Source organism: Brachypodium distachyon, chromosome 2 (assembly GCF_000005505.3).
Source record: "Brachypodium distachyon strain Bd21 chromosome 2, Brachypodium_distachyon_v3.0, whole genome shotgun sequence".
Taxonomy (NCBI): domain Eukaryota; kingdom Viridiplantae; phylum Streptophyta; class Magnoliopsida; order Poales; family Poaceae; genus Brachypodium; species Brachypodium distachyon.
The window spans coordinates 42,384,848-42,403,579 of record NC_016132.3 but is presented as its reverse complement, the minus strand read 5'-3'; the positions used below and the strand labels follow the sequence as shown (position 1 = coordinate 42,403,579).

At 44.5% G+C, this 18,732-nt stretch overlaps 2 protein-coding genes and 1 long non-coding RNA gene across 3 annotated transcripts; all 3 read left to right on the top strand.

Moving 5' to 3' along the window:
* Positions 1-3,975: 3,975 nt before the first annotated feature.
* On the top strand, positions 3,976-9,677 carry LOC100829095 (probable serine/threonine-protein kinase PIX7). Its single transcript, XM_003569233.4, has 6 exons — positions 3,976-4,448; positions 6,649-6,986; positions 7,080-7,215; positions 7,818-7,954; positions 8,036-8,159; positions 8,821-9,677. Exons 1-6 carry the CDS (start codon positions 4,250-4,252, stop codon positions 9,327-9,329), a joined length of 1,443 nt encoding a protein of 480 aa, XP_003569281.1. The 5' UTR covers positions 3,976-4,249; the 3' UTR covers positions 9,330-9,677.
* Positions 4,459-5,315, top strand: LOC112271062. Its single transcript, XR_002963850.1, has 2 exons — positions 4,459-4,995; positions 5,092-5,315. It is a non-coding gene; the product is annotated as an uncharacterized LOC112271062 (long non-coding RNA).
* Positions 9,678-10,198: 521 nt separating the features above from the next.
* Positions 10,199-14,241, top strand: LOC104583283 (L10-interacting MYB domain-containing protein). Its single transcript, XM_024459968.1, is given in 7 exon segments — positions 10,199-10,330; positions 10,422-10,541; positions 11,161-11,257; positions 12,830-13,019; positions 13,051-13,192; positions 13,598-13,975; positions 13,978-14,241. Coding segments are annotated over 4 exon segments (807 nt in total). The 5' UTR covers positions 10,199-10,330; positions 10,422-10,541; positions 11,161-11,257; positions 12,830-12,831; the 3' UTR covers positions 14,077-14,241.
* The last annotated feature ends 4,491 nt before the right edge of the window (positions 14,242-18,732 follow it).

Below are 18,732 nucleotides of genomic sequence, written 5' to 3'. Positions count from 1 at the left end.
CATACCCAAACAATGAAATCCCCATTTCTATCCTCCCCGAAATTTACCCATTACCCACATTACCCATACATCAAAGAACAAGTAATCCAAATCTCTGGTGCAAATCAAAGAAAAAAGGAAATCCTCAAAACAAATAATCTTCGATCCAGCAGGCGGCGGCACAGACTGATGCCTTCCCACGCCGGCGAGGAGGGAGAGGGCGGCGCCAGTGAGGAGGGAGACAGCGGCACCGACGGGTAGTGATGAAAGCTAACTCGAGCTACCTCGTGGATGGTGGTCCGGGACGCCGGGGAGGAGGGGAGGAGGAGCCCTCTCTCCCTTGAGCCGTCCCGCGCCGGGGAGGAGGAGGGGTGGCGGCTGGCGACACGATGCAGTCAGGAGGGCGATGGGGATATCGATCAGGAACGGTTTCTCCGCCTGTTGCTCTGGATAATACCCATACCCTCCCCGTTTTATATGGACAATTTTTTTTTTTACCCTTACCCGACCCAAACGAATGGGTATGGACAAGGTAATGGGTAACGGGCACCCAGCGGCAACCTGACCCAGAAAGAAGGCAATATATAGAGACCTGTGAGAAGTTGCAGGGGCCATGGATATATGGCGTGGTGTGGTATTGTTGTGTTACTATATATCCTATTCGAATCATGTATCAGGTACCGCATGCACGTGTGGCAAGTTCATCACTGCCACTGATCAGTTTGAGGTCAGGGAACAGAGACACATGATCCGAATTAGGGATTTAAGGTTCGGAGGACGGGGTGCTAGGCGAAGACCCAGTACGGCAGTAAGGTCCTACTCGGAAAACAGAAAAATCAGGATTAGTTCTGTAGTTATCCGACTCGCCTGCCAGTTCCTATAGGAGGAGGAGGGGTTATGTGTGCGTATGCATGGGTTGTACATTCTCATGCCCGCACCCCTCTACCTCTATAGTTATAGAACTTTTCCCGTTTACATAACATGGGTAAAAAATTGGACCAAACACCCCAATAGGGATTTTACCCACCGGATGCACAGGTAACGGGTGCTAATTGCCATCTTGTCCCATACCCATGGGTAAAAAGTTTAGACCTTGCCATCTTGAGAGAGTGAGAACTTTTAGGGGATCTTTTGCAAAAATAATGTCTGCGTGGCAGCGGTCCACCTGCCACGCACGGAGGTCATAGTTAATGCGGTGTGCATGAGAACTCCAATAATGCATTTTCATGACACTCCGATAATACTTTTAGGATTTGTGATGCATTTAGCTCTTTTGATTTCAAGAGAGGGCCATGCGACAGGTACATATTTATAGGGCACAACGCTTTATTCCATTTCCATGGGGCAGCATAGAGTGAACCTAGTCATATACCATACATCCATGGATTACGATACACGCAATGTTGTGCCGTCAATCATGGCTCTCCTTGGTGTTTTTACCTGAGAGAAGGCCATCGTGGCAACTGTATTAATATCAAATCAAAATTACATCATCCGTAAGCGTCTCTAAACGAAAGCTAGATGGTTCATCGATCCAAGTACAACCTCCATTTTTATGAGAACTAAACCTCACAATCTCATGAGCGAACACATTAGTATCTCCAGACTCCAGGACAATGCATAAACTCTACTTTCCCAATCGTATCCAACCTTCCAAAGTATCCAACTTTCCAAAATAGTCTACATAAGCAGTAGTAGCCTTTATTCTAGAGCTGTTCTTGTCTAGTGCAACACATGAACTTGATGGAAATAACCGACACAAAGACCATGGAGTGGCTGCAAGTGAGTTTATGTATCGCTTTGGGTTCAAACATGTAACAGATTGCTTACAGCTTAATCTTTCACTAGCCTGTAACTTGTGATTTGCTTGCTACCCTGAGGTTTTAGATTCTGTAATAAGTTATGTCAGAGTGTGTATCTACTATGTACTGATAGGAAGTGGTAAAGGCTTCCATTATCTAAAAGATCATTTTGAGAAGACTTTCTTCATCTTCGATTCATCTTAATAAGATTACCACATTGGTCCTCGTAGTCGTTCAAATCAATACATACCTCATGTTAATGCATCTACTAGAGCAATTAACATATCACCTCATAACAATAGAATATCATAGCTAGTAAACAGGGGCGTTGTCGGGGGGATGACCCCGAATAGCGTCAAGATGACACACATTAGCCGAGATGACGAAGGCAAAGCCGGCACAGGCATATACGCCGACACCTTTAAGTCGAGCTAATACCAGGCCGGCATACCAAGTATATGCCGGCATGTCTGTCTTGTCTTAAATGATTGCAGGATAAGCCCGAATACTCCGATCTCGGCTAGGGCCGAGATGTCTCAACGGCCTTATCCTTATCACATGGCGCAAAGTAAAGCAACGCTCTCTTTATCACGAGAAAACAGTCGTTGCTTACGTCTCGGTGTCAGGCGACCGCGCAAAGAAGCACCGAAAGAGAATCGATGACGGAAGCTGACGCGTGGCTACTGTACGTGTTGCCAGACGCCAGGAAAAGTAAAGTTGCCTTATCCCCTACCGTGCGCCCCAGAGGGAACCGAAAGACTTGCACAACGGGGCCCGTAGAAGATAACGTTAGCCTTTGGTCCACATGTCAGTGCGACATGGGCGGTCCATAAATAGGAGCACTACCCCTCCTAGGAGAGGGGGCTTCACGAAGTAATTTAGGGTTTTCCCCTTCTTCTTCTTCCTCAAGAAAACTGTTCAAGGAGCACCATTGTAGATCTTGGTATCTCGACAAATACAACCAAGTAGGAGTAGGAGGTTTACCTCAACAAGAGGTCTCCGAACCTGAGTAAAACGTGCGTGTGTTCTTGTGTTTGTGCGTGGTTCTCATCACGTTCTCCCTCCTTCGGATCCTCTTTCGTCCATCGGCCCCAACATAAGCCATCCTATGGCATCTGCCGTGACACCACCACGACAGGCGTAGCTAGGTAGTATCTCCCTGCTAGCATAACATGCACCAGGTTCCAATTTTTTTTACTAGCAATTAGGACAAAAAATTACGATGTGCACCAGGTTAGATCAAGAAAGGTGCACCTCGGGCTGAAAATTCAGTGTAAACTAACAACCCAACACGCATGCAACAAGGCACTATCGTGCACCATGTCATTTTTAACTCTAGCTCCGCCCCTGCTAGTAAAACACATCGGTAGGCTAGATGCCAAGATATTAATTTAGAGTAAGCCTTTGAGGAGTACTATTTCCAATAATTACAAACTACTTTCTCCGTTCCATAATTCTTGTCTCAAATTTGCCCAAAATAAATTTATTTATTCTTAAAATGTGTCTAGATACATGTAATATTTCGACAAGAATTATGGAACGGAGGAAGTAGTGACTAGTGAGTAATACTTCAATGATATTTTTATCATATCAATTTTATTGGATGAATATATGAGATTCAGAAATAAAGAATAATAAGTACTATATAATATGCTTATTTCATAAGGGACCCGACCTCAAAAGAGAGATGAACGGTGCAGACTTAGATGATTAAACATTTAAACTGTAATCTACTCAGTATTTAGTGAGTTTGAATTGTGTTTTCTATATATACTCTACATGTAACCCGTACAAATAGTGAGTTTGAATTGTGTTTTCCAGAAAACATTTGTGTAATAAATGGATTTGTAACAAGGCGATATGTATGGATACACATTGTAACAAGGCGATATGTATGGATGCACATTAGAATACTCCAGTAGTGATCTGCATGGATATCCTACATTAACCATTTCCATTCAATGCCTCAAGAAATTAATGCGTGCTAGCTGTTGCATTTTGCACACTACAAAGTTAATTTATGTGCAAGCTTGGGCCATGTAGTACACATTGGCCGCAAAAGAAAAAGGTAGAGGATACAGAAAGAAATTTGAATATCTCGGAGGGGCAATTCTGCTAAACCCCGTTTCAGTAACGGACGCATCCGGGGGGCCGGGGCGGACGGACGGTGCCCATAAACAAAGCGGCCGCATCCTCCCATCCTCGTCGCCTCTCGGTCTTTGCCAAATTCCCACTGCCCAAATCCGTCCCCGCAGGGCTTCCCTTTCCTCTGCCCGCACTGCCCCGACACCCCTCTTCACACTCTTCCTAGTTTCCTTGCTTGCTCCTCCGTTCCACACTCGCCCCGCCCCCATGCTCGCCTCGGCGCTCGCCGGAGGCCGCACGGGGTGGCTTCCATTGCCGCTCTGAGGACCGGTGGGGGCGCTGCTGCTGAAAGTGTTTCCGTAGGTCGGTGCGCCGGGTAGGAGATGGGGAAGGAGGGGAAGCGGTGCGGGGAGGATGTGAGGCGGCGGAGGGGGAAGGAGGCGGTGGTGGAGGGGGAGGATGACGCGGCGCCGGCGATGGGGTGCTGGATCCGACTGCCGCGACTGGGCGGCGGATGCATGTCGTCGGGCTCCAAGGTCGACTCCTCCGCCAGCGGCGGCGGCGCCAGCGCGAACGGCGGTGGTAAAATGCTCTTACCCTTCCTAAACCTCGCTTGTGCTTCCTAGTCTACTTAGTTGCGCTCCAGCGGCAGCAGGCGCCTTCGTGTGGGCATGCTTGATGCTTGTCTTGTACTGTAACGCTCCATTGCTTGCGTGCTGTGTGTCAGCGCACATTTGGGTGCACGGGCATGAGAGTATTGTGATTGGGCGCTCGAGATGGCAAAAGTTTGACCATTTTTTCCTATATGTTTTGAAGTTATGTCGATGGCGACGGGAGCATTGCATGATGGAATTGGATGTATGTTGGTGTGCTCTGAGGTCTCTGGTGGGTGGTAGGATTTAAGAGTGGTTGGTATGGTGTGGGCTGGCATGGGATGAGATGGTTCTGTTTTATTTATGTGTGGTGGTGGATGAGTTGATGTGAGCTGAATGCTGTGCTGTTGTCTATGAGTTGGAGGATTGCAGTGCTACCCTTGGTCTGCAAGGGCATGTGCTCGTGCTTGTGGGGTTAAGTTTGTGGATTGCTGGTGATGGGGGATTCTGTTATGGTTGAAGCAGGAGTACCTCAGGTGAAATGTAGTCCCTCTTTGGATCATTAGAATTTTGGAGGAAAAATAGAGGATTAATCCTAATGTACAATTCCTATACATGTCCTTTTACCATAGGATTGCACCAAAGGAATTCCAGGATAGTGATTTTTCCTCCAAATTTTGGAGGAACCGAAGCATGAGGTCTAACCTCATGGAAAGTTCCTTTATAAGTCCCAACGCGTCTTCTCACTATCTTTCTCCTCTCTTACTCCAATTAAGTACCATGTAATCTCAAAATTTCTGTATTTTTTCCTGTGTAGCTTTCAAACACCTCTTTCAAGCAATTCTCGTGTTTTCAATTCCTCTTGTATTCAACATACCATGGTATTCCAATTCTACGTTTCTCCCATTCCTATGTTTTTGGATTCCTGTGATCCAAATGAGGGTGCGTGGTGATTACTGATTAGCGGGAACACGAGGGATGCCCAAATGTCGTTAAATTCAATGCTTGTCTGTTGTTTGATCATACTGTTTTTTAGATGCATAGAAATATAGAATTGATTGCTCTGTGGCGTTATGCGTATTTATTCGACATATGTCCACAATTAATTAGACAATGCACCTTTTTGTAGCAGGATTAAACGGTTAGGGTGGTTAGGGTGGTTAGGGTTCCAGTCGTGCGTGCTTGGGATATGGACAAATGAATATTTCCAAACAGGGTGTGAAGTGAAACACTCAAGTAGGAAACTCTAGTTACGGTCTTATCACTTGTGGACAAAAACAAAAATATAAACAGTGCTTGCATTGATTGGTTATGCCTATGCAGGATTTGCATTCAAATTACATTGCATCACACTTCTAATGGACAATGTGGATGGGTCGAGCTTTGTTTGATGATATCCCCCTCATTTAACTGCATAAGGATGAAGGAGTGATAATTTTTCAACCTGTTGTCTGTGCATGTGTTAAATTCTTTATGAAACTATTGATTTTAATCAGAGCACCAGCACAACCTATATATTATAGAAACCCACTGGTCTATTAGCGCATTTTATACAATGCTCAAGAGCCAAAACTGGAAACTTTTTTCATCGCTTCATACTGTGAGCTAATTGCCTTTGTTTGAAGAAATCTGCGTTGATATTTTCTTTATAAGCAATTTGCGTTATTAGTGTTACACCTTTTAGCATAAAAACTTGTACATTTCAACAATAATATCTTATATCTGATGTTCAAGCTTCAGGTAGACGTAAAATTTGATTAATTTGAGTTACACCTCAAGCATTCCATTTTTTCTAAAATGTATGGCTTTACAAATTCATCAGTTTTACAACTTTGACGTCATATGTGTGGTGCAAAATCTGAATCTAACTCCATAGACTTGCATGAACTTCCAGATTTGTTTGCTTGATTATGGAAGTAGAATTTTCAACTATTTAAGTCATGTGACCACCTTACATCTGGTGTTACCATTTATATTGTTATACGAGAAAAGTTGCCAGTCACAAGATTAGTGTCATGAAAGTTTGTGCTATCATATTAGTTATTGGTTCCCAGCTTGTGAAATTCTGCTCAGAAAGCAGGATAAGCTTTTTATTCCTGTGAAGCTACTTCAATTCAATTAGAACTGTGATATCTGGATTATGTCAGGTTTTGCTCGCATAATTGATAATGTCTACTACTACTATGCAGAGAGCAAAAAAGCAAATCACAGTTGTCGGGATCAATCAGCTCCACCAGCCGCATCTGGTTCCCCAACATCTAGTAACACTGGAAGCATCTCACCTTCTTCCATAGCTGGAGAAGAACTTAAACTGGCTGCCCAATTGCGTAGGTTTACATTCAATGAACTTAAGTGTGCCACCAGAAACTTCCGCCCTGAGAGTCTTCTTGGCGAGGGAGGTTTTGGTTGCGTCTTCAAAGGTTGGATTGAAGAGAATGGAACTGCTCCTATGAAGCCTGGCACAGGATTAACTGTTGCTGTCAAGACACTCAACCATGATGGACTTCAGGGGCATAAAGAGTGGGTGGTATGTTCTGTCATTCTTCGGTATGCAGCACACAAAATGTACTGACTTGCCTTTAACTGCTTCATTAAGTAAACTATCATTATCTGTTCTCAGGCAGAGGTTGATTTTCTTGGAAATCTTCAACATCCACACCTAGTGAAATTGGTTGGCTACTGCATTGAAGACGACCAGCGTTTGCTAGTATATGAATTTATGCCTCGTGGAAGTTTGGAGAACCATCTTTTTAGGAGTAAGTATCCTTTTTTTTACTCTTATTCAGACTTACTACATTTGCCAACTTTCAGGATGAAATAGTAATTGTAGATAGAACCAGCATATTAGCCAGTCAGTGGTTTACATGTTAATCTTTTAAAATGTTGTGCAAGGGGTTCAGTTAACAAGTTTGGCATTTAAGGGTTCATTAGGTGGTGGCCAAGGTCTTATGTGGTTTTCCACATAGTGTTGTTATTGTAACTTATAATTGTCAGTAAGGGCCTTGGGAGTTGTTATCTTTCAGTTCTGTAAGATATCCTAGCATTTTTTTCCTTAACTATTTGGCTCGAATGCAACTCATTGTGCTTTATTTCTTTACTTAATACTTAATGTTTGCTCCTCTTCACATTTTATGCCATTGCTGAGATGATCTGCTTATGTGATAAATTTGATGAAACCAAAATTTGTTTTGCTTTATTATAACTACTCCCTCCGATCCATAAAAAGTGTCGCCCATTTTGTACTAAGTTAGTACAAATTTTGTACTAAGTGGGCGACACTTTTTATGGATCGGAGGGAGTATATTCTGAAATGTCTTGTATTCATCCAATAACTGTTTTGGATAATTGTAATCAATAGGGTCGTTTCCTCTTCCGTGGGCCATCAGGATGAAAATTGCACTTGGTGCTGCAAAAGGCCTTGCGTTTCTTCATGAAGAAGCTGAAAGGCCAGTGATCTATCGGGATTTCAAAACTTCAAATATTCTTTTGGACGCGGTATGCAAGTATATTGAGAACACATAAACTATTATCAATCAGATTATTACATTTGGCCATTTCTGAACCATTTATTTCCAGGAGTACAATGCAAAACTTTCTGATTTTGGACTTGCTAAAGATGGCCCTGAGGGTGATAAGACACATGTATCTACTCGAGTAATGGGAACATATGGATACGCAGCTCCTGAGTACGTTATGACAGGTGAGTTGATCAGTAGTTGTCATGCATCATACAACTCAACCTATCTGCAAACTGGGAGCAAATGTTGTATGCTGTTATCCTTATTAGGAATTTGCTCTACAAATGCCGTTGCCATTTGGCACCTATATGTCCAGATACTGCTAATCTGCCCTAAACTTCAATACTAGATAGACTGATCTTACCTACATAACCGACAAGTGACACATTATGCTTCCTTTCATAGGTATGTTGTTAGGGTTGGGACGTAAATAGTCTTTTGACTATATACTTATAGTTACTCTGTGTACATGGTGTGCATGGAGTGTTCTATTTGGGTCTGCACCATATTCGGCCACCTTTACATTTATGTGAATGCTATAATTGCACACCGTCTTAATTTTATGTGACAAGGGATATTTAAGGCACACCATGTGTTGCTATGGGTCGTGAAATAGCTGTTCGTCTGAATTGGTTTCTTCTGACTGAGACAGTCTTAAAGTTGATCATAACTGCACAGGTAAAAAACAACCCATTTTGATTTTGCAATGCAGACTGGAGTCATCTAAGCTGAATGAATATCCCCATAGGCAATGAAACACAACTTCCCATTTAGTCTGTTGTTTGAGTAGGTTATTGAAATCACTCATACTTCCTACTGCTTACAAGTTCGTGTCTTGTTCAGGCCACCTGACATCGAAGAGCGACGTATACAGCTTTGGAGTGGTGCTACTAGAGATGATGTCAGGCAGAAGGTCAATGGACAAGAACAGGCCAAACGGGGAGCACAACCTGGTTGAATGGGCACGTCCTTATCTTGGAGAAAGACGGCGATTCTATAGGCTTGTAGATCCTCGTCTGGAGGGGAACTTCTCCATAAAAGGCGCTCAAAAGACGGCACAGCTGGCCCATGCCTGCCTTAGCCGGGATCCCAAGGTTAGGCCTCTCATGAGCCAAGTGGTGGAAATCCTCAAGCCTCTTCCAAACCTCAAAGACATGGCGAGCTCTTCCTACTTCTTTCAGTCCATGCGACAGGAGCGTGGCGCAAGCCTTGTCAACCAAAATGGTAGCCAAAGCATGAAGGCACAGAGCACCTTTGCAAGGAATGGGGTGCAGCCGATGAGGAGCCTCTCATATGGCCCTCACGCATCCCCGTACCGCCAATCTCCAAGGCCCAATGGCAAGCAGCTATGAGACTCATGGTGAACACCATGATCAGTTGTTCAAGGGTCGATGATTAGGATTCCGCAGATCCTCTGCGATGTGAAGATTTCTTATTGTCGCTTAGCTTTTAGCTGCTTCTATATCAACAACTCTGGCTATCTGGACTTGGGAGGGGGGGATCATCAGACAGGGTTTTGTTTGTCATTTGAACAATGCTAGGTAGATTCTTAGAAATGCTTCCCGGAAAATCAACCATCGGCATGGAAGATGTGCATGTATGGCTCTGTGGTCTCTTACTCAGACTGTCGGCAGCCTTGTAATTAATTGCCATGCAGAAAAAAACAATTTGATCGGAGGCCGCCGTGGTCGTCGCCATCATCATTCTTCCATGATGATCGATCCCAGCGGTTCAGTAAAGGTACGTACATGTGGCATTGATGTGGGGTGACAGGCCTCGCTTTCAGGTAGGGAGGGGCACATTTGCCAGATCAAATCCATAATCATGCACGGTTATAGCTGGCACGTGCCTTTACTCCTGGCATTCGAACTGCCTGAACAAGGAGTCGTAAGTAGTCTCCTGCCCCGCGTAGTACAGCTCGTTTGGCGTACAGGAGTTGGGCCGAGAATCGTGGAATTCATTTCGTAATTCCGGACCAAACAAGTTTGGCAGCTACGGAATTGGGCCTTGGAATTCAATTGCCGATTGCACGGAATCCTGCGATACCTAAATCCAATTCCCCTCTCGAGGCCGTCATTCTTCCGGATTTCACGTCGCTCTCTCCCTGACTCAGCTCCTTCCTCTGCCCCGACCGTTCTCCTCGCCCTCCCTGCCGCTGCCATGGTGCTCGTCCTCCCCGCCGCCGGTGACCCTTGCTGCTGCCGATGAGCGGAATCATCTCCGCCGCCTCCCGCCTCCCTCCTCGTCCAGTCCTCTTCTCCATATGTCCCTTCCCCCACGAGCTCCTATTGCCGCCTGCTTGATTCCGTCCCACCTCCAGTGATCTCCGTTGTGGATCTAACCTCATCCGTAGGTATGTCTCCTCCTCCACCTCTCCTTTCCTCCAATGCCTCCGTATCTCTTATTCATCTCAGAACCCTAACCCTTATCAACCACGCATGCAGCCACAAGTCGGGGTCCTCCCCTTTGATCAACCTGCAACTACGGCGACGCGCAAGGCAACCTTCAGGGCAAAGGCAAGGCGACTTCCTCTTTGCTGGCCATGTCCTTCGACGTTCTCTCCTGTAAGTTCTCCTTCTCTTTGTTTGTGAGGTGTTAGTGAGATTTTTTTTCTTTTTTGGTAACAAATTGTTGGTGGATGAGTTTGCCTCACCAAATTTAGAAAACTAATGGCACAACAGACTTGTGATTTTTTTTTCTTGTTATTCCAGTGGAATTTCTCGCTTATAGCAGTATAGAAGCATCAGTTCTAAACTCTAGATCAGCCAACCTATTTATACACACAAGCCAACATGATAGTGGCTACGTTCTGCTTCCTCCTTAGGCTGTTGTTCTTTATTTTTGTGTGGATTGAGAAAAGATGAGCCATGGAATGACTAATGGCGTGTTAGTTCTCTTTGTTTAATTAGATCCAACATTTGTATGTTTTGCGTTAATTTGATATGGTCATTTTTTAGGCATCTTTATATTTTTTTTGTTTCTACTTCATGGCCGTAATATCTAATTAGCTAGTTGCTCATAATTTTTTCTCTGTCTGTTATAGCACTGGAATTCTTATGCATCTACTAGTAAAATCAACATGTTGAATGTCTATTTTCTTGTGTTGGCATTCCAAACATGGTCATGCATTGATCTGTGTGGCAAAGAGCTCATCTCAGATTGCGCATACTTGATGTTTTGCAGAATCCTCCACCACCAATCAGAGTAGGTGAGGGGGAACCTCCACCATCCTGGAGTCCTATTCCTGACCCTTATAATCTACAGAGTGAAAGTCAACAAGGTGAGCACCTATCCTGTACTGAAAGCTGATTGCATCTCCTATTTTGTAGTACTAGCTAGTCGATTGCATGGTAGGCTTTTTTTTATTTCTGTATTCTTTATAGGTATTGTAGATCGCAGATCTATCTATAGAGCTGTATCATGAGAGGAGGAAAAAAAGGAAAAGGGCAGCAGCCGGGTACTTTGTTTCTGTAGTTGCAATGGCTCAACATATCTATTGTAGAAGAAGAATTCTAGAGCTTGGAGACTTCAGTGAAGACGAGGCTAATATTAGATATAGGAAATATATGATTAGAAACATCTATGAGTGTCCTAATCAATATTGTTACGATACTCTACGGTCCTTCTCTGACTTATGTGCATTCTTGCGTGAAAAGGCTGGCCTGAGAGACACCTTCTATGTGTCTGTTGAAGAAGCCTTAACCATTTTTCTCCTTGTTGTTGGCCATGGCATGAAGTATAGGTTAATCCGTAGCACCTATAGGTGGACACTTGAGACAATTATTAGACACTTCAATGAGGTGTTAGGAGCTATCCTTTCCCTATCTCGTGAATTCATCAAGTTGCCTGACCTTGCTACTGAACTACCCCAGGACAATGTTTGGAAGTGGTTCCCAGATGGGCTTGGAGCTTTAGATGGCACAAATGTTAGGGTCCGTGTTGCAGCTCGCAAGCAAGGTAGATATAGGAATAGGAAGCATCAAATAACCACAAATGTGCTGGGTGTTTGTGACCGAAGCATGAAGTTTGTGTATGTATTAGTTGCGAGATGCAATGTTAAGGCAAGATGCTTTTAAAGTTCCAAGTGGTAATTTTCTGTCTTTGTATGATACAACTTCCAACTAGATATTTCAACTGAAATCTAATATGGGCTAATTTTCATAAACATTAGGGAAATACTATCTAGTAGATGCTGGATACACAAACGGTCCAGGCTTTCTTGCTCCATACAGGTCTGTGCAGTATCACTTGAAAGAGTGGGCTGCCAATGGAAATAATCCACAAACTCCAAGAGAGCTATATAACCTACGGCATGCATCTGCTAGGAATGTAGTTGAAAGGATTTTTGCTTTTATAAAGATGAGATGGGCTTTTGTGAGGACTAGTTCCTTCTTTGGAATAAGAAATCAGGTATCATCTAGTTAATTGTATCTTTTTTTTGGGTTCTTTTGTTCTTCTGTTAACATGCCATACTAACTTCATGGAAGATTCGTGTCATCAATGCTTGTTGTATCTTGCATAACTTCCTAGCTGGTAGACAAAGAGAGATGGATTACATAATGTTACAGCAAGTGGACAATGAGATAAACAATGCTGCCATCGAAGACCAAGACGAGCATGATATGATTAGGTATGGTGAATCAACTACCGTGTGGAACAATTTCAGAGATACCTTAGCTAATCAGATGTGGGTAGATTATCAAGCTAGGAGAGAAAATGCTTGACTTCGATTGATTGTTGTACAATCTTTTTTTTAATATATACTTGGTATGTTTCATATCTGTCAAATTTAGTTATTCTCTCTCTTTCTTAGTTGCTGCCACTAAATCTCATGATATTCTTGCTATTGTAGGTATGGAGTCTGGGAAAAAAGGAGGTAGAGGCTACCTAACTTGGTCGGATTCAATGGACAAAGCTTTGTTGGATGTCTTTGTTGAACATTACAACAAGGGAGATCGTGCTCAGAATGGATGGAAACCTCATGTGTACACAGCTGCTGTCAAGAATGTGAGAGAGAAGTGTGAAATGGAAATTACGAGGGAGAATATTATATCAAATGGAAATTACGAAGGTGAATATTATATCAAGGAGCAAAACTTTTGACAAGTACCATGCTATCATAAGCAAGATGCTCTCTCAGAGTGGTTTTGGTTGGGACTGGGACAACAACAAGATCTCTGTTGACAGTGAGGATGTATGGAATACTTATGTTCAGGTAACATTTCTTTACGATCCATCTTCCCCATATTCAGGGCTGAACCTTCACGAGCTCATATTTTTCAAAATACTGAACCAAATGACATGATACTTTCCCAGATCTCATGATTAGTCATTTATAACTTTTGGATTTTTTTTCAGAATTATCTGGAGAGTTAGAAAAAACTGTCAAATTTCGGTCAAATCAGGGCTGAACCTTCGAAAGCTCATATTTTTCAAAATACTGAACCAAATGACATGAAACTTTCCCAAATCTCATGGTTAGTCAATTATAACGTTGTGGATTTTTTTTAAGAATTTTCTGGTCAAATATCGGCCAAATTCATGTTTTCATTTTATTTTGACCGCATCATACTTGCAGCAGCATCTCCTTATCATATGCTTCATTTGTTGTTATTTTCAGGCAAACAAATATGCAACTTCATATCGACACAAGACTATTAAGTTTTGGGACATGATTAGCTTAGTCTACTCGAAGGATCGTGCTAACGGAGCGGGAGCTAGGACTGCGGCTGAAAGTGCAGCAGAAATGGTTGCGGAGAATGGTAACAACAGCAAGGACACTGACGCTGCCTCATCCACTCAAGTCGATGGAGATCGAAAGAAGAAAATGTATAGATCAGATGACTCTATTGCTTCCATGCTTGGTGAGAAACTGGACAACTTCACTGCTGCTTTTCAAGCTGATGTGTGCGAGCCCCCTCCAAAACATGCATCCCCTGAAGAAATCCTAGCTGCTCTTGATGCAATACCTGGATGGGTGAGGATGATGTGCTAGCAGCTTACGATATTCTTGTTTCCAATGAACGCAAGTTCAAGTCTCTTCAAGCCTTGCCTGATGGAATGAAAAAGAAGTGGATCTTGAAGCAAGTCAATCCGTAGGATCTTCCTTGTTGAACCGAAGCAAAGATTCAATCTTTATGATACTTGGTTGTTTGTGAAACTTGATTGTGTTTTGTGAAGTTGTAACCTCTTGTCTTTCGTACCTCACTTGTGAACCAACTACTTTCTATATGAGCAAGTTGGGAACTTAACAATCTTGGTAGTCTCTGGAGTTATATGTGAATCTGAATATTGCATTTTGTGTTATGAGTTCAAGTTTATGTGCTGCAACTAAACATAATAAATGCCTGAATTTTTAATATTGCAAAGTTCAAGTTGAAAATGGCAGCCAAACAGGGCAAATCATAATACTGGTCTAAATTTTTAATATTGCAAAAGTCACGTTGGAAATGGCAGCCAAACAGGGGATGGAATTCATTTCATTTTATGAATTCATGTGGTAGCCAAACATGATTTTTGAATTTGGAATTCATTTCAACCAAATGAAATCCTGTGGAAAATTTGAATTCATTTCATTTCTACCAAATAAAATGAAATCTTAGGTGCCAAATGAGCTGGTAGTGTAGGTCTCTTGCTGCCTTCAGATAAGAATCCCCCCGGTACGTAATCCGTATTCCTGTAGATCTCGTGTTGCCATCAGATTGCAAGAGACTCCTGCCCCGCGTGCGTAAGCCGTATTCGTGTAGACCTCTGATATAACTCCCGTATTCGTGTTGGTACCAGACTCAAGTTCGGTCTCCGACTACCTAGTCGCACGTTACATATACACGCTAACACGCACAAACCTTCCTCGTTTTTTACTTGCCGTGGCTACCAGCGGCCGACGTCGACAAGGACACCAGCCGTGATCCGTTCTCGCCATGTCGACGATACTATTCGGGAACGTGCGTCGCAGGAGGAGGAGTGCGTTGGTCGTGCCTCCACCCGCCATGGACACGCACCGGGAGTTGGGCACCGCCAACGCAGGTGGATCTTCTGGCCTCGACGCTTCCGCGGTGCCGCCGGCATTGTCGTCGTCGCCGTTCATGCCTGCCGCGGACGAAGCTACGGTGGCACCAATGAAGGACTTGGTGAAAGAACGACACCGCAAGGGGAAAATGTTGGTCATGGACCAAAGCCAGCCGAGCGCCAAGCAGGAGCTGGCTGGCCACCACCACGCCTCGATCCAGCCTCCCTTCGAGAAGCTCATGGGCAGTGCCATCCGCGCGCACGGGCAGCAGAGTACCCAACCGCACCTGGACACGCCCCCACCACCATTCACCGCCGTGAAAAACGTCGCGTTCGAGGACGTCGCCATCAGCGATCGCCTCCGTGCCATCCTCGACGATCTCGGCGCCGTCAGCCCGGTGTGCGTGTACGAGAAGGGGATGTGGGCGTCCGACAGATCCGTAGAACAGAACCGCCTCCTCATATCGTACAAGGGGAATAACAGTCGTAGCAGGAAAAGGAAGAAACTCAGCGACCAGGATCTTAAGGCGTCCCACTTTGCCACCATGTTCTCTGAGAAGGAGAGGCCCTTGGTGCGCCCACCAGAAGACGAAAGTCAAGATGGCAGGAACAAGCGCCGATCGAAGCAACCAGAGGAAGAGGACGAGGAGCGAGATCACGAGGGACGATCGGAGCAACAAGAGGATGAAGATGATGAGCGTGATGACAACGACGGCCTATTGGAGCAACAAGAGGAAGAGGACGAAGAGCTTGGCGAGATGGAGGAGGCTTTATTGGAGCAACAAGAGGAAGCTCATGAAGAGCGTGACAAGAAGAAGGGCAAGAAGAAGAAAAAGAAGGAGGAGGAGGAGAAGAAGAAGGATGTTTGTCTGGACGTGCAGGCGTACGACCGCAACGGTGTGCGGTACCATATGAACTGTAAGTTTCTGCGGTGCAACAATGCATACCGGATAATTGGCATGGACTGGAGAGTATTCCTGGAGAAGAACGGCCTGGTCGTTCCAGAAAACGAGAAACCGAAGCGCAAGAAGAAGCCGTCGCCGGAACCCAACGGCGGCCGACTGAAGCGCAAGAACAAGAACAAGAGTAGTTCTACTTCTCCTTCCCCGGAACCCGACGGCGATGCCGACCGGCCGAACCACGTGCGCATCGAGTTGTGGGCGTTCCGGTCGCGGAAGCTGGAGCTGGGATGCACCGACCAGCCGGACGGCGCGCTCGGGCTCATCTTGCTGCACTACCCCGAAGACGTGGCCCAGCCCCAGCGTGTGGACATCGGCCGTGCTGCTGCGGGTCCCATGGAATTACCAGAAGGTTCGCAGCAGAACAGAGCGGCAATGGCGAACGTGGACGAGATGGTCATGGCGGATGCCGTCGCCGTCGCAGGTGGTGCTCTGGGCGAGGCAGGAGCGCTGCTGGGTGACCTCACGCCGGATGTTTTGGTGGCTGTGGTAGGATTGATGCTCTTGAAACAGGGCCACTGGGGTGATACTGGTAGGGTTAAAAGAGGAGAGGATGAGGATGGCAATTGAGGCACACACCTTCCTGTCACTGTTTCTGGTCGTGTTTTCCACTCTCAGTTCTTCATGACTGTACGGCTCACTGTCTACCAAACACGAGCAAACCAGTGTACACACCTGAACCTTGTAAATACTTCATTGTCAATTACAGCCCCACAAAAACAGCACATGAGAATTCACATACATCTGCAACTGCCCTGGCTAAAAAAAAAGGCCAAAGTCCATTTTTGCCTCCTAAACAAACCGCTTGGCTCACTTTTTTCCTTAAACTTTTTGGAAGCTTACTTAACCCCCTAATCTATTGCTTCTCGTCTTGTTTTACCTCCTAGCCTGGGATTAGCCCTTACGTGACTGGGATTGCGCTGATGTGGGCTGGGATTAGCGACATAACCGCAGGATCGTTATCAAGTGGAGAGGGCCATGTATCACGCCATGTATTGTTCACTGCATCTCTGAAATGTGCTTTTCCTGCAACTCGTCAGGCTCTTGGTCTCCTACAGACCCAATGCTGAAGATACATATCGGATAGAAGGAAAAGAACAAGGAAAAACACTAGGAACTCAATTTTTTCTACAGCAAAAACCATCTGCCACGCCAACCAACTACAGCTGCTCCCCTCCAAGGCAAATTAAATCCAACATGGAGACCACTGCCATGTGCCCATGCGTGAGAGCCCAAAACCTAATCTCCAGCCCTCCATGCCCTCCTATCCCTCTATGGAACCAACTATGCGAGCCAAACTGCAACTCCATCACGCGGCGAATCGAGGAAGACGACCGCCAGGAAGAATCGGCGAATCGATGAGGGTGACGACCGCCAGGACGAAGCTCTGCTCATCCCCTTATGCGGTTATGTCTCTAATCCCGGCCACATCAGCGAAATCCCAGTCACGTACGGGTTAATCCCAGGTTAGGGGGCAAAACCAGACGAGAAGCAATAGATCAGGGGGTTAAGTAAGCTTACAAAAAGTTTAAGGGTAAGGGTGAGCCAAACGGTTGGTTTAGGGGGCAAAAATGGACTTTATTCAAAAAAAACAATGTACTGGCACATAAGTTTCTAAAAAAAACGTACTGATACTAAAATTCGGATTTAAAAAAGTACAGTTATTTAAAAAAAAACAGTTCTGATGCTCCGCAGTGACAAAACCCTGAAAGTCATGCTAAGAACACCGTCTAGTCGATTCCGTTGTTTTCACGAAGAATTTTCTGCATAATCACCCGAATTTCTAGCCGGACATTATCCATACACCAGAAAACAACGCGCCAACCAGACATCTCAGGTTTAACAATTCTACTCTAGTAGATATCTTACGTCGCTAGATTGGGGCATCTGTAGGGGGTTCTCATTTGTCCATTTAGGCACTGTTGGATAAATGGAATGGACAAAATAACATGTTGTCCAATGAGAGCCACTATTTGTCCTCTTCATGTGGCTATTATGTGTGAGCTGGACGGATAAAAAATGAGAGAGGTGAACAAGTTTTATCCATTAACCTTCAAATGAACAATTGAGAAAGATTTGAATTATACACTTGAAAATGCCCTTACCGCTGGACCTAAGGGTATGCTTGGTTTTAGCATACACCTGCCATGCCAAAAATTTGGTGAAGCGAGGTGTGTGATTCTTGTCCAGAGTTTGTCCTATCAAAATTTTGGCAACCTATATTATTTTGGTCTTTGTTTGGTTGATAACCAAAAATTTGGTTGTCAAAAAAATCTTGCCAACCTCCTCATACCTCCCTTCACAAATCTTGCCAACATTTTGGTCAACAATGAGCCAATAAATTTTTGGCCAAATATTTGGTTAGCCAATTGTTGACAAAAATTGGCATGGCATATGCATGGACAAAAACCAAACACTTTGCCCATGAGTTGGTCAAAGTTGGCAAGAAAAATGAATTAGAATTGGTCATGTAACATCGGCTTGCCAAAAAAATTGTCACTGTCCGAACAAGAACCAAAGTATTGGCCATGACCAAAAAATTGGAGGGTGAACTTTGGGTGGCATCCAAACACATTCTAACTCTCTCTTTGAATAGTTGACATGGCCTTTCTCTTCTCTATCCCTTTGAGCCCTCTGGGTTCTTGTTTTCTGTTGACTTTGTTTGTACTCGCACTTCTTATGCCTTTTTGTTATGGAAATGAGACATCGCTCGGCGTGTTCGAAAGAAAAAAAAAAGCCCTTGCGAGATGTACACCAATAACCTAATCTCATAGGGAGAGGCACACCA